The sequence below is a fragment of the Onychostoma macrolepis genome, chromosome 05, assembly GCF_012432095.1.
Source record: "Onychostoma macrolepis isolate SWU-2019 chromosome 05, ASM1243209v1, whole genome shotgun sequence".
NCBI lineage: Eukaryota > Metazoa > Chordata > Actinopteri > Cypriniformes > Cyprinidae > Onychostoma > Onychostoma macrolepis.
In genome coordinates this window covers 20,673,689-20,689,323 of record NC_081159.1, presented here as the reverse complement: position 1 = coordinate 20,689,323, position 15,635 = coordinate 20,673,689, and the positions used below count along the sequence as shown (strand labels likewise).

The 15,635-nt window shown below is 37.2% G+C and overlaps 1 protein-coding gene across 1 annotated transcript; it reads left to right on the top strand.

The window, feature by feature from the left end:
* The first annotated feature begins 601 nt into the window (after nt 1-601).
* f11r.2 (F11 receptor, tandem duplicate 2) lies at nt 602-14,938 on the top strand. The gene is made up of 7 exons (XM_058774454.1): nt 602-837; nt 4,172-4,234; nt 4,312-4,428; nt 4,568-4,708; nt 4,817-5,019; nt 10,188-10,290; nt 10,665-14,938. Exons 1-7 carry the CDS (start codon nt 759-761, stop codon nt 10,877-10,879), a joined length of 921 nt encoding a protein of 306 aa, XP_058630437.1. The 5' UTR covers nt 602-758; the 3' UTR covers nt 10,880-14,938.
* Nucleotides 14,939-15,635: the final 697 nt, after the last annotated feature.

Genomic DNA, 15,635 nt, shown 5'->3' with positions numbered 1-15,635 from the left:
TTTAATTTTAATCTAAACATATGTATAAAATTTGATGACAGTAATTTCTCAGAATTAACATAATTCATGGTATAATATGTTTCTATATGAGTGAGAGTGCGTGAGTGAGTGTGTGAGTGTGTGTGTGTGTGTGACCTAAATTGAGGTCCCCACGGGTAAACAAGCTAATAAATCACACAGAACAAATTTTTTTACATAAATACATAAATAAATAGAAATGCTGTTTTTTTCGGACATTCCATTCATTCCAGTGCGGGTGAAATTGACAAATGTGTCAAAAGTCACAAAGTCTCATGCCCTAACGATCAAAATTACCTGAAAGAGAGGATAATAAATATCCAAAACTTTTGATTTGTTTATTTGTTTTTACAAGACTTGTCTGTAACTTGTTTGCTTTAACTCTCCCTCACATGTTTATTTCTGTACATCTTATGTAGGTAATTTACTAAGTACAGTATATGTAGAGTACAAAGACCTATATAGAACAGTCTGGACTCCTAAACAGGGTTCATTCTGAGAACGATTTCCAATTATTTGTCTAGCCTTGAATCTGTTTGTGTTTACTTTCATTGCATCACGCAGCGGGAACGTCATAGTGTCGCGTTTCCAGCCAATCACACACAGGCAAAGAACTTGTGGTAACACAGTAACCTATTAGCCTTTCAGCTTATCTAGTTTTGTAGGGGCCTAACAAATAAACAACTGTAATAAAGTTCTGCTAAAATAATTTAAAACAAGTTATCATTTTAATAAGATAAATGTTCTGGAAGACTTTGTATAATTTCAGAGTGGATATGTTGACCCTCGTTTTTGTGTGCCTCTCTATCTCAGTTACAGGTAAGTTACTCCATGTTTTCAGTATTGGTTTGCACGATATATATATATATATATATATATATATATATATATATATATATATATATATGTGACCCTGGACTACAAAACCAGTCTTAAGTGTTTTTCGAAATTGAAATTTATACATCATCTGAAAGCTGAATAAATCTTTCCATTGATGTATGGTTTGTTAGGATAGGACAATATTTGGCTGAGATACAACTGTTTGAAAATATGGAATCTGAGGGTGCAAAAAAATCTAAATATTGAGAAAATAGCCTTTAAAGTTGTCCAAATGAAGTTCTTAGCAATGCATATTACTAATCAAAAATTAAGTTTTGATATTTTTACGGAAAGAAATTTACAAAATATCTTCATGGAACATGATCTTTACATAATATCCTAATTATTTTTGGCATAAAAGAAAAATTGAAAATTTTGACCCATACAATGTAATTTTGGCTATTGCTACAGCGACTTAAGACTGGTTTTGTGGTCCAGGGTCACATATATATTATATTATATATTAGTGCTGTCAATTTTTTTTAATCGCATTAATCACAGTCATGGGCTGTGATTAATCATGATTAATCGCAATTTTAAAATACTAGGATTTACCTGTAAATGTGTTGAAATAAAGAAATGCACGACAAACTAGTTTAAGGAAACAGAACCTTTCACACTTCCGCCAGGTATGAGACATAATTCTTATTATTCTTTTATCATTATTATTTTGTTTTTATTCAGACATTATCAGCCTTTAAACTGGCAATAAAATGTTTACCAAGCCACATTGCTTCAATCCCAATATACATTTACCCAACTATTATCAAAATTATTTCTAAATAAATACAAGAAAACATTTCTTGCGACCTTACGTGAGGTATTATGATAAAATGCATTATGAAGAAGAATTGGACATTAGCATCATGCTTCATAAGACAATTTATGAGATTAATAATACACTTTTACTCAGAACTCACTTCAAACCACCATCGAGTGTTTGTAATAACTTCCTTTTACGATCACATGTGGAATTTGGTCGTTTACTGTTGTTAAAATATGCTATTTATAGCCTTTTATATCGCTGCACAAATTAGCATTTCAGATGTACACATTCAACTCAAGAAAATCACATACAAATATCCTATAGCTGACTATTGTTTGTTCCTATGGTTTGGCTGACTATTGCACTATTACTATCACTGTTCTCAGCATGACCCAGGGAATCTATTAATACCAGTCTCATTACAATATGTAAAATGCACAGAAAGCTATTAGCATTTATTTTAAATTTCATTATTACTTTTGACCACAAGGTGACACTGTCTCAAACCTTTTTGAGTACCTTCAGATCACGATCTCGATGGTACATACAAAGTTTCGTAATGGTACACCAATGCATTCGTAAAATATAGCATTTTACATCATAATATTGTATTGTAGTCAATGGAAAATTCATGTTTTGTTAAATTATAGCGCCACCAAGATGCACAATCCCACCAAATTTGGTGAAAATATCTCATTTTGTTTTGGAGTTATTGACATTTTTATGTACGAGATGAGAAAAAAATGATCGACTGTCGACTTTGTTTGCATTTTTATACAACTTATTATCAAAATTTTGGCAATTGGGCACTTAAGCATATTCAACACGCTATGATTTCGAATTTCCTACGGTGGTTTCGAGTCGATCGGAGTAGCGGTTTGTAAGATATTGCCAGCTGTTTTTTAAGCGCTAAAGTGCAACTCTGCACAAACCATAAGGTGAAACCTGGCAAGTTTGGTATCGCTGGACTCGGCAAGGATTCAGGAGTCTAAAAAGGTGACTCCCGTGAAAATAAGTCGACCACACCTAAAGTTATAAGCATGTGAATATTTGATTTTACCACTAGGTGGCGCTAACTTGAAACTTCTCAGGCTCCTTCAGGGCATCGTACTGATGACCCATACCAAGTTTCGTAACGATATGTCAATGCGTTCGTAAAATATAGCATTTTACTACAAAATTAAGACATGTGTAGTATTCCTATTTTAGTCGCATTATTGAAGTGCAGTACAGACATGTAAACATCTTAATCAAACTATTACCGTCGTGCAGGACTTTTCGCCGCATTTTGCGACAGGATACACACACGGCAGCGATCAACCGTTTGACGGCAAATAAAAGAGCTTGAACACCACCGTCGTCTGTATGCACGTACAAATAATTAACTGGACTTGAAGCTTTCATAAAATTAAAAATGAAACACCCAAAACTGTATATGGCATCATCACGAAGACGAACTATGTTTATATGTGAAATTCTGGAGGAGACGTCAGATAGCGTCGCGTGGTGACGTAATGACGCATACCATTAATCGATCTATGTACTATAACATGTAAAACGGGAACATGAAAGGATTATTCTAAAAGCAACTCATGTAAACACCTTAATCATAATATTGTTTTATTTAGAATAAGGTAAATAATTAGATTACTGATGTCCATGTAAACGTAGTCACTGATAGATAACCTTCTGTACTGCGATGACGGGAAGAAGTTGGGGTCAAACCTTATCAAAGGATTAATTTGTGGGAAAAAAAATGACAAAAAAAATTATCGTTGACACCCCTATATATATATATATATATATATATATATATATATATATGTATATATGTATATATATATATATATATATATATATATATATATATATATATATATATATAAAATAACGTCGTATCATTGACTGCTGTCTTCTGTCTGTAGTGAATTATTCAGCCTAAAGGTTTTTTGCTGTTGTTGTTTATACAGTTTCCATCGATGTTTTTATCATTTTTTTTTATTATTGAATTAATAATAATTTACTAATGCGTAGTAAATGATTATTAATTCAATAAAAAAGATAAAAATGCATAGTAGAATTTATTGTCTTAATTGGAGTTTATTTGGATGATATAAGTCTCCAATAACCGAAAACGTAATATCATTACTTTGCACTGTTCACAAATGTTACCTAATTACATTGTAAATTCGATAGCTGTTTTTGCCATTGAACACCTGGCAAGAGTGTGCATTAATTATTCAAAAGAAATTGGTAGATTAAATAATGTTTCAACACTGTTGAAGCGTAATATGTTTACTTAAGTGTTGAAATAATCTTTTGCATTGTTTCAGGAATTATATAGTCTGTTTAACAGGCATGTTGCTTTTGTAAGATTCTTCTTGTCCTGATGTTTCTATTAAGTAGAGAAATAAGTGGCTGGCCTAGATGAAGACAGTTCTTTCTTAGACAAAGAATTCTTTCGTACTGATATAATTAAGGCTTGCAAAGCTCTCTTTCTGTCTACAGGCCTGCATGCTGCTTTTACGGTTACTGTTGGTAGCCCCTCAGTAAAAGTCAAAGAGAATGAGGGTAAGTTTCATTTTCTTTTTTCTGATTCAGTTTTTTGATGTGAAAAACATTTATGCACGAATAATTACTTTTTTCAGGAGTTGACTTGAAATGTTCCTACACTGCTGACTTTGGAGCAACACCCAGAATAGAATGGAAGTTCAAGGATCTCAAGGGCTATCAGTTTTTCATCTACTTTGCTGGAATGATAACTGGTATAAGACTTTATTGTTGTCATCCAGTGTCATCATTGTAACCTGGCAGTAGCATTTCCTTATTGTGTGTTGACATGCATCTTATTGTAATGAACATAAAGAAAAGATATTGCATTATGCATCTTTTTTCTTTCTGTAGCTGAATATGAGGGCCGTATCACTGTGTATAATGGAGGACTGAGATTTAACAAGGTGACGCGAGCAGACAGTGGAGACTATGACTGTGAGGTTTCTGGCAATGGTGGATATGACGAGAAGACCATCAAGCTTACGGTCCTTGGTAAATCTGAGTAGTAAAAAAAAGTCATTTTTGCAAAGATTATTGTTTTGATGGAATAATGTAACACATAATGCCTTGTCATTGCCACTGTAATTCCCTCCACTACAGTTCCTCCTTCCAAGCCTGTATCCAGAATTCCTTCATCGGTCACAACAGGCAGTAACGTCCGCTTGACCTGCTTCGACGCAGATGGCTCCCCTCCATCCACCTATAAGTGGTACAAAGACAACACTCCCCTCCCTGAGGATCCAACCAAGTTCCCCAATTTTAAGAACCTCACCTACAAGATGAATGTTTTCAATGGTAACCTGGTGAGTGTTCATCTACAATATTAGAAAATACATAATATATATGCAGTGCTTAAATTTATTAGACCACCACCACCCGATGTAAGGTTTGTGCCACATCTGCCCTAAACTAACAGTATTGGTGATAACAAAAATCATTTTTATGTTTCTTTAATGGTAACAAACAAAAATGGTAGAATAACAAACTGAAACAACTAAATAGTCTTTATTCACACATAATAACCAAAAAACTATGGCCTTGATAACAGCTTGCTGTTACAGGTTGTCGAGGCGAGGAGTTCAAATAGAGCATGAAGGAGCCAGGAAGTCGAATAACAAAGCAAAAACAACCTCTTCATTCAACGTAAGACAGGACAAAGAAACAGTGGAAAGGCAGGGCTATACATACTAACCAAACGAGGGAATAATAAGTAACTAAACTAGGAACAGGTGATGATAATCGGGGGGCTAAGGAAAACTAGGTCAGGGCAGGTAAAACAGAAAACACAATGAAAACAAACTCACAACTAAACAGAACATAAACGTAACACTTGCATTCTTGCTGACTTAGTTTTTATGCACTTTTCCACAGTCTCTGTTGTTATTGACTGTAATTATGCATCTGAATAAAACAAATTATAAAGTGCTTTACTATTTTTTCTGCCTTTCTTGTAAAACAGTAAATTTGAAAATTCATGGATAACAACAACTTTATTTTAGCATTAGAACCAATACTGTGACTAATTAGTGTATATATATATATATATATATATAGTCATGGCCAAAAGTATTGGCACCCTTGGTAAATATGATCAAAGAAGTCTCTGAAAATAAACCTGCATTATTAATCCTTTTGATCTTTTATTTTAAAAAAATAAATAAATCACAAAAATATAACCTTTCATTGAACTAAAACAATTGAAAATGGGGGAAAATCTCATTATGAAATGAATGTTTTTCTCAAATACATGTTGAACAATTATTGGTACCCCTAGAAATTCTTATAAGTAAAATATCTCTGAAGTATCCCAAGCCCGCCGGCCGCGCATCAGTCAAGTTCGCTGGCCGTTCATCTGTCTAGCCCGCCGGCTGCAGCTAACCCAAGCCCGCTGGCCGCTCGTCAGTCAAGTCAGCCGGCTGCTATGAAGTCAAATCTGTCAGCCATAACATAAATAGGAGGGAAAACAAAGGCCAAATTCCCTTATTCATCCATCAAAATGAGTTAAACCAAAGAATATAGTTCTAATGTGCAGCAAAAGATAATTGAGCTTCACAAATTAGTGAAGTGGCTTTAAAAAGCAGTGAAAATTCTCATTTCCACCATCAGGGCAATAATTAAGAAGTTCCAGTCAACATAAAATGTTACGAAACTGCCTGGAAGAGGACACCTCTTTGTGTCCACCTGTGTTTGTTAATCGTCTCGTTTAGTTTGATTATTTAAACCCTGTGTTTCCATGAGTCTGATGTCTGGTATTGTATGTTGATGTCATGTTCCTGTGTGTCTCTGCCTGTCGTGTATCCCCTGGAGTTTTGAGTTTGGATTTATTAAAGACTCTTTATGTTAAGTTGATCCACGTCTCTGCGTTCCTTCGTTTGCCACAGAGCTCAACTGTGACAGAATACCAGACCTATTACTGAAAGTGAGCAGTGCCTTTTTTCCGTTTGTTTTCCGTTTTTTGAAGTCTTTTTGTTTTGTCCCTATCCCAAGCCCACCGGCCGAGCAATAGTCAAGTTCGCTGGCCGTTCATCTGTCTAGCCCGCCTGCTGCAGCTAACCCAAGCCCGCTGGCCGCTCGTCAGTCAAGTCAGCCGGCTGCTATGAAGACAAATCTGTCAGCCGTGGCTCACTCTAGCCTGCCGGCTGCGGCTCTTCCAAGCCCGCCGGCCACTCCGAAACCAGTGCCTGCTCCTCGAAAGCGCCTTACAGGGCGCCCTCCAGTGGCCGCTCCTCGAAAGTGCGCTCCAGTGTCTGCTCTAGCCCTTGTCCAGAGTCGTGAGATGACTCCAGCCCCAGACCAGAGTCCAGTGACGGCTCAAGCCCCTGACCAGAGTCAAGTCATGTCCCCTGAAGCCATGTTTGGAAGTCTTATCGTGTCCACAGGAACTATTCTAGTCTGTCTTGTCGGTCTTGTCTTGTCTGTGAGGGTCCCTCAGAAGCCATTCCCAAGCTGCTTGCATCTCCGGATGTCTCTACGGAAGCAGTTCCTGAGTTCACCCCTGAGAGGGCCCCTGACTCCACGTCCAGCCCAAGGAGTGCAGTTGTGCTCGCATCATGCCCTAAATGGACCTCAGATTCCGAGCCTAGCCCTGAGAGGGCTCGTTTTCCTGTGGATAGCCCTAAGAGGTCTCTTGTTCCCGAGTTCAGCTGCCCCACAAGTTTCCCCAAGGACACACCGCCATGGCCTCCTCAGCTCCCTGCACCACCATGGCCTCCTGAGCTCCCTGCACCGTGTCCACCTGTGTTTGTTAATTGTCTCGTTTAGTTTGATTATTTAAACCCTGTGTTTCCATGAGTCTGATGTCTCATTATTGTACGTCGATGTCGTGTTCCTGTGTGTCTCTGCCTGTCGTGTGTCCCCTTCAGTTTTGAGTTTGGATTTATTAAAGACTGTTTATTACGGCTTTCCTTTAAGCCGTTGTCGCTGATAAGAGGAGTGAGCACGTATTTAACGCGTGCAAAAACAGTCCATGCATACTGACGTAGATCTAAGCAGAATGTCTTTATTTTGTGCAAGTGAATAAACAAAGCTTCAATCTTTGTCTCTCCTTCCTTCTGGCTCATAAACACAAAGTTCATATCTTATACACAGCACTACCCACATACTGCACAATCCACGTTCTTGCAGGTTACCCTTTAGCACGGTCAAAAACCATGTGCTTGCCCATTACCAACTCCACCCGGCTCATTACACAGGTGCTCTAATTAAACTATGGTTTAGCACCACACAGTGGACAACAACATTTCTAAAATACCAAAAATGGCTCCTACACTGTTTATGTTAAGTTGATCCACGTCTCTGTGTTCCTTTGTTTGCCACAGAGCTCAACCGTGACACTACATGTTGTTCGGGAGGGTTTCAAGAAAAATTCTCCTAGCCTATCCAAAAACAAACTCCAGCATATTCAGTTGTCAGACACGACTGGAACTTCAAATGGGACTGGCTTCTGTGGTCAGATGAAACTAAAAAACAAGCTTTTTTCAAACACTCAAGATGGGTTTGGTGCACACAGGGATAAAAAAAATACCCTATGTGTACAATGAAATACAGGTGCATCTCAATAAATTAGAATGTCGTGGAAAAGTTAATTTATTTCAGCAATTCAACTCAAATTGTGAAACTTGTGTATTAAATAAATTCAGTGCACACAGACTGAAGTAGTTTAAGTCTTTGGTTCTTTTAATTGTGATGATTTTGGCTCACATTTAACAAAAACCCACCAATTCTCAACAAATTAGTATATTTCAAAAAGCTGGTCAGCAGAAGGAAGCATGAAGTGCTCCAAACTTTCTTGGTAAACGGGTGCAGTGACTTTGGTTTTCAAAAAACACAATGGACCAACACCAGCAGATGACATTGCACCCCAAATCATCACAGACTGTGGAAACTTAACACTGGACTTCAAGCAACTTAGGCTATGAGCTTCTCCACCCTTCCTCCAGACTCTAGGACCTTGGTTTCCAAATGAAATACAAAACTTGCTCTCATCTGAAAAGAGGACTTTGGACCACTGGGCAACAGTCCAGTTCTTCTTCTCCTTAGCCCAGGTAAGACGCCTCTGACGTTGTCTGTGGTTCAGGAGTGGCTTAACAAGAGGAATACGACAACTGAAGCCAAATTCCTTGACACGTCTGTGTGTGATGGCTCTTGATGCCTTGACCCCGGCCTCAGTCCATTCCTTGTGAAGTTCACCCAAATTCTTGAATCGATTTTGCTTGACAATCCTCATAAGGCTGTGGTTCTCTCGGTTGGTTGTGCATCTTTTTCTTCCACACTTTTTCCTTCCACTCAACTTTCTGTTAACATGCTTGGATACAGCACTCTGTGAACAGCCAGCTTCTTTGGCAATGAATGTTTGTGGTTTACCCTCTTTGTGAAGGGTGTCAATGACTGTCTTCTGGACAACTGTCAGATCAGCAGTCTTCCCCATGATTGTGTAGCCTAGTGAACCAAACTGAGAGACCATTTTGAAGGCTCAGGAAACCTTTGCAGGTGTTTTGAGTTGATTAGCTGATTGGCATGTCACCATATTCTAATTTGTTGAGATAGTGAATTGGTGGGTTTTTGTTAAATGTGAGCCAAAATCATCACTATTAAAAGAACCAAAGACTTAAACTACTTCAGTCTGTGTGCATTGAATTTATTTAATACACGAGTTTCACAATTTGAGTTGAATTACTGAAATAAATGAACTTTTCCACGACATTCTAATTTATTGAGATCCACCTGTATAATGCTGTATTTTTGATGTTGTGGGCTTATATTTTTGCTGGAGACCTGGACATCTTGTTTAGACACACAGCATCACTGATTCTATCAAATACCAACAGATAAAAAAATCAAAAAGTGACTGACTCTGTTAGAAATCTTATAATGGGCCATGTTTGGATCTTCCAACTGTACAATAAACACAAACCTCAAAATCAACACAAAAATGGGTCACTGGGCACAAAACCAAGCTTCGGCTATGGCCATTCCAGTCCTCTGACCTCAACCCTGCAGAAAATGAGTGGGGTGAACTGAAGAGGAGAAGCACCGTCATGGAGCTGGGAATCTAAAGGGTCTGGAGTGATTCTGGATTTAAAAAAAAGGTCTCTGATCTCGTGACGTGTTTTTTAACCTCATCAGGCATTATAGGAGAAAATTTAGAGCTGTTAAACTTGCAAATGGAGGTTTGAAAAAGTATTGAATAAAAGGGCACCGTTTATTGTGGCCAATGTGTATTAGAGAAAAACATTTATGTCATAATGATATTTCCCCCCATTTAAAATTCTTATTCTCCAATGAAAGGTTAGATTTGTTATTTTTTTTTTTTTTAAATAAAAGATTAAAAGGATTAAAAATGCAGATAAATTTTCACAGCCTTCTTTAATCATATTTACCAAGGGTGCCAATACTTTTGGCCATGACTGTACCTCCTCATTGTATTGAAAGATAAATTATATTTGTAAAACTGGATTGTTTGTGTGATCAGGAGTTCCCGATTGTGTCTAAACTGGATACTGGTTCATATTTTTGCGAGGCCAGTAACGGAGAAGACACTCCTCAGCGTGGCGATGCAGTGCTAATGGAAGTCCGTAAGTAACATTGTCATTGCTTTCAAATAATGACTGCAAATATTACACACAGTTATAGGACTTCCAGAGTCACCAGAAGATGTGTTCTCAATATCAACATATTATCTATAAATAATAACATTTTATTTTTCAAATCATACTACTCAGTTGTCACTGCACTACAGGACTTTAAATAACTACTTCCATATTCTTACATACATTTTTGTGGATAAGAAAGATATAGAAGTGTATGCAGAATGTTTGGAATCCTTGGAGTCAGTGAGAGCAGGCCAGTCAATTAATGCCATTGCTCTGCTTCTATCTTGTGAGTAGAGTGTTGTTTTCCTACTAGTTTTTCTAGCTACTTTTGAGCTAACTTTGATTTGGTTATTTAGGTGATGTGGACAACAGTCAAGCACCAGCTGTGAAGGGCAGCTTGAGCACAGAGACCCAGAATGTCCCAAGCAAGATTACCATGAACCACATGCTGGAAAAACAATATGGTGTATTCATGTTGCAAGAGGTGAAACTAAAACTAGAGATACAAAAGCTAGAATTAGAAATAACCAAGTTAAAGTTGGAGCTGCAAAAACTTGGACAAGAACCTTAAATACCATTCAACATTGCTGCTCTGAATCCAGGACTTTATTTCATGTCATTATTTCAAATGTGTTTTGCTAATCAATTAAATTGATTACTGAAAGTACCATGTTTAATATTTTCCACAATATATATATACACAGGTGCATCTCAAAAAATTAGAATACCGAGAAAATGTATTTATTTTTGGTAACTCATTTTAAAAAGTGAAATGTTCATATATTCTAGATTTATAACGTGTAAAGTAAAACATTTCAAAAGTTTTTTTGTTTTAATTTTAATTAGAGCTTACAGCTCATGAAAGTAAAAAATCCAGTCTCAAAATATTATAATATTTCCTAAGATCAATCAAAAAAGGATCTGCAAAACAGAAAAGTTAAAGTTCTTTAATTTATACATTCAATACTTGGTCGGGGCTCCTTTAGCACAAATTCCAGCATCAGTGAGGTGTGGCATGGAAACGATCAGCCTGTGGCACTGCTGAGGCACTATTGAGCCTTCAGCTCGTCTGGATTGTTGGATCGACTGTTTCTCATCTTTCCCTTGAACATATCCCATAGATTCCATATGGGGTTCAGGTCAGGCATGTTGGCTGGCCAATCAAGCACAGTAATATCATGGTCAGCAAACCACTTGGAAGTGGTTTTGGCACTGTGGGCAGGTGCTAAAGTCCTGCTGGAAAAGGAAATCGGCATCTCCTTAAAACTTGTCAGCAACTTGTGAATAAAGTGCTCCAAAATCTCCTGGTAGACGGCTGCATTGACTTGATAAAACACAATGGACCAAAATCAGCAGACGTCACGGCACCCCTAATCATCACTGATTTCAGAAACTTCACACTGGACTTCAAGCAGCTTGGATTCTGTGCCTCTGTGTCTTCCTCCAGACTCCAGACCTTGATTTCCAAATGAAATGCAAAATTTACTTTTATCTGAAAAGATGACTTTGGACCACTGAGCAACAGTCCAGTTCTTTTTCTCCTTAGCCCAGGTAAGATGCTTCTGACGTTGTTTCTGTTTCAGAAGTGGCTTGGTAGCCCTTTTCCTGAAGACGTCTGAGCGTGGCGACTCTTGATGCACTGACTCCAGCTTCAGTCCTCTCCTTGTGAAGCTCTCCCAAGTGTTTGAATTGGCTTTGTTTGACAGTATTCTCAAGTTTGCGGTCATCCCTGTTGCTTATGCACCTTTTCCTACCCAATTTCTTCCTTCCAGTCAACTTTGCATTTAATATGCTTTGATAAAGCACTCTGTGAACAGCCACCCCTTTCAGTAATGACCTTCTTTGACTTACCCTCATTGTGGAGGGTGTCAATGATTGTCTACTGGACCATTGCCAAGTCAGCAGTCTTCCCCATTATTGTGGTTTCAAAGAACAAGAGATACCCAGAATTTATACTGTAGGGATGGCCATTTAAACGAAACTCAAATGTAAATATTCTAATATTTTGAGATACTGGATTTTTGACTTTCATGAGCTGTAAGCTCTAATCAAAGTTAAAGCAAATGAAATGTTGAAATGTTTTACTTTACATGTAATAAATCTAGAATATTTGAAAGTTTCACTTTTTGAAATTACCGAAAAAAAAAAAATGCACCTGTATAACATGTTTAAATTAGTTGTTGTTTCAATTTTCTCTTTTAGTCAAACACTGTTTTTTTACAACCATTTGTCAGACATTTAGATTTATTTTCTTCTTCTGCCTGTGAATTCCGAAACTGGTTCTTTTAAATTTGAGTATTTGGAGAATGGAAGCTGTCTCTAGAATTGAAAATGACAGTCATATTGTTTGTATTTCTTACCTTGCCATATGGTGCAGAACAATGCATGCACAGATTATGTTGCACAACCTGTCTCCAAAGTACTCCAAAACAACTTTCGGTAACATTTGATAAATGTTTTTCTTAAACTGGTATGGATTAAAACTATACTGTTGTTATTAATTGTTTATCAAGTTTATCAATGTAACATTTCGGCAACATTAACTTGTAAACAACATGCGTGCTGTATGTGAAGTAGTTATTCATATTCCACATGATTTAATTGTGATGTTGGGGGATGTCACTGCATTGCACTGTTTTCTATCATCAGTTCAATATGAAAGCCATATCACTGTGTAATGGAGGACTGAGGTTTACCGAGGTGACGCAAGCAGACACTAGAGATATTATGGCTGTGAGGTGTCTGGCAATGGTGAAAAATATTGGTTAAAAAGATCCAAACAAGTTGTGTGCATTTCACAGCAAACAGAGCTCCCTCCTCACCTGGACACCAGGGAGGAGATGGCGGATTTGATGACCATGGGTGGAGCTAGCAGATCAGCTGGCCTGGGTGGAATTGGTGGATCAGGCTGCCATGGAGGAGTAGGCAGAGCAGAAGACCTCCACGGTGGCAAAGGCAGAGCTGGAGATTACCACAGCGGCACAAGCAGAGCAGAAGAGTTTGAGCTTGAGGAGCATAGCTCCCCCTAAATAATGTTTAGGGAGTAGCCATGTTGGATCCTCCTCCACCTCCCCCACAGTAAAGGAGAATTCACTTAGTTGGAGAGTGAGCTACACAAACTCGCAGAAGGTCCCTTGAGGACCATAACTGATTAGTTGTGATTTTAAATGTTTCATTGAATCCAGTACGGAAGAAGGTAAGGATTTAACTGTGCGGAAAGTGAGTATGGTATGCCAAGTCCAAAAACTCACGGGTGTGGTCCTCAAAGGAACGCTCACCCTGGCGCAGGAGGAGAAGCTGCATATACCTGCTAGATCCTAACGGTGAGTTGTTGTGTAATGTTGAGGAGAAGCTGGGGAAAACAGGCAGAGGCTATATAAGCATGGTTTTAATGAGAAAATGAAAACACTGCGAAACAAGGAAGATAAAACTAGAGGTAAAAGTGCTAGAATTAGAAATAACCAAGTTACAGTTGGAGCTGTGAAAACTTGGACAAGAACTTCAAATTGCATTCAACATCGCTGCTCTGAATCCAAGACTTTTTTTTTAATTTAATTCATTTAAATGTATATACTGTAAGTGTTAACTAGAATATTCTAGTATAGTCTAGTATTTTTAGCACTGTGTTTAGTATTTAACTACAATGTTTTTTTATCAATCATTTGTCAAACAAAGCATCCAGGGGCCTGTACCATGATGGTAGATGAACAAATTCAGAGTTACAGGATTAGTTTCGAGTTGACAAAACCAAACCACTCCAATCCGGCTTTGTTGGTACCATGATGCTGATCATCAATTTTCTTTGTCAACTCAGGCTTTGATCCTAAGTTTGTGGAGCGTGTGCACATGAATGTGCGACATCAGTGCCGAACAGCCAATCACCTTTAACCTACGCCGTACCTGACGTGCACCTCTCCAAAAACCTAACAGCTAGTGATGGGAAGTTCGGATCATTTTACTGACTTGGACCTTTGAGTCTCGTTCAGCAAAATGAACGAATCTTTTTTCGAGTCATTTCGTTCATTTTAGCAAAATATAATTAAGATGTTACGTGCTACTTCCCTAACACATCTACTACTTATGCAAACGTTGATCACACTACAAACAATACAAACTATAATGCTATAAGAAACAGAAAAGATTAATTCATCGTTTACCTGGGTCTTGATTAGCTCACCTCACCTCTTATCTGACAAGTTTTCGGGTTTGAGTCGTTCGTTCATCACGTGACAGCCCCATAAGTTAAACCAATGCAGTCAGAGCCGGAAAGAGAATTGATTAGTTCACCTCCCGAGTCTTCGGGTTTGAGTCGTTCGTTCATCACGTGACAGCCTCATACACTAACCTATGCAGTCAGAGCCGGAAAGAGAATTGATTAGTTCACCTGTTTCGAGTCATCGGGTTTGAGTCGTTCGTTCTTTTGTCACGTGACCACTTGCCGGATCAGTAAAATACTATAAAGTAAAACTGTATTTTTTGTATGTTGGATCATATTTAAGAATTATCATAAAATTATCAAAATATGTGTAATAAGCATTTTCCTAGAAATAAAAATGGTCTGTTCATTTCTGTCACTATATGTTTTTGTTACTGTTTCTTGAGGATCTGCGTTATTTTATAAATAAATAAAACCCTGTTATAAATAAAATATTGATTGATTTGTCCTTTCACTGTCTTTGTCTATCAATAAACATATAATATAACTATATAATAAAAAAAATCACAAAGCAAAATTACAAAGCACTTATAGTTTGTTCATTTTTACTCCAGTTTTGACTTTGCTGGTATAATTGTTTTTCCTAGGCAGACTTGACATATTGGTCTAATATTTGTATAAGAAGATTGGTCAAAAAAAGACACAATGACATAAAGTGAAAGCAAATAACATTTTGAATATGAATGATTAATGTTAGTTTAAAATATTAAGGTTATGATCTGGCTCTGTGGCTTTAGTATATTTAAATTTTCTTGTATTTTTTATTTAAATTGTTTTAATTCATTTTGGAATAGTTATCCTCTTTGCTAAAGCTTTTTCTGGCACAAAAATAAACAATAAAAAAACAATTCAAGAGAGTGAACACAGTGTTAATGTCTAAAGTGTTACATGTTACAAAAATATAGTCAGTAACACTATAGTCTAATCTAAAGGGTTAACTCAAAAGACATAAATACAACAAGGTATTGTATTTTATGAAGACTAGACTCCAAAAAAAAAAAAAAAAATTAAATTAAATTAAAACATAACCAACTCTTTATTATCTTTATTACTACATTCAGTATTATGGAAAAGAACCATCGTGACAGAAATTAAAAGCAATAATTTGAGA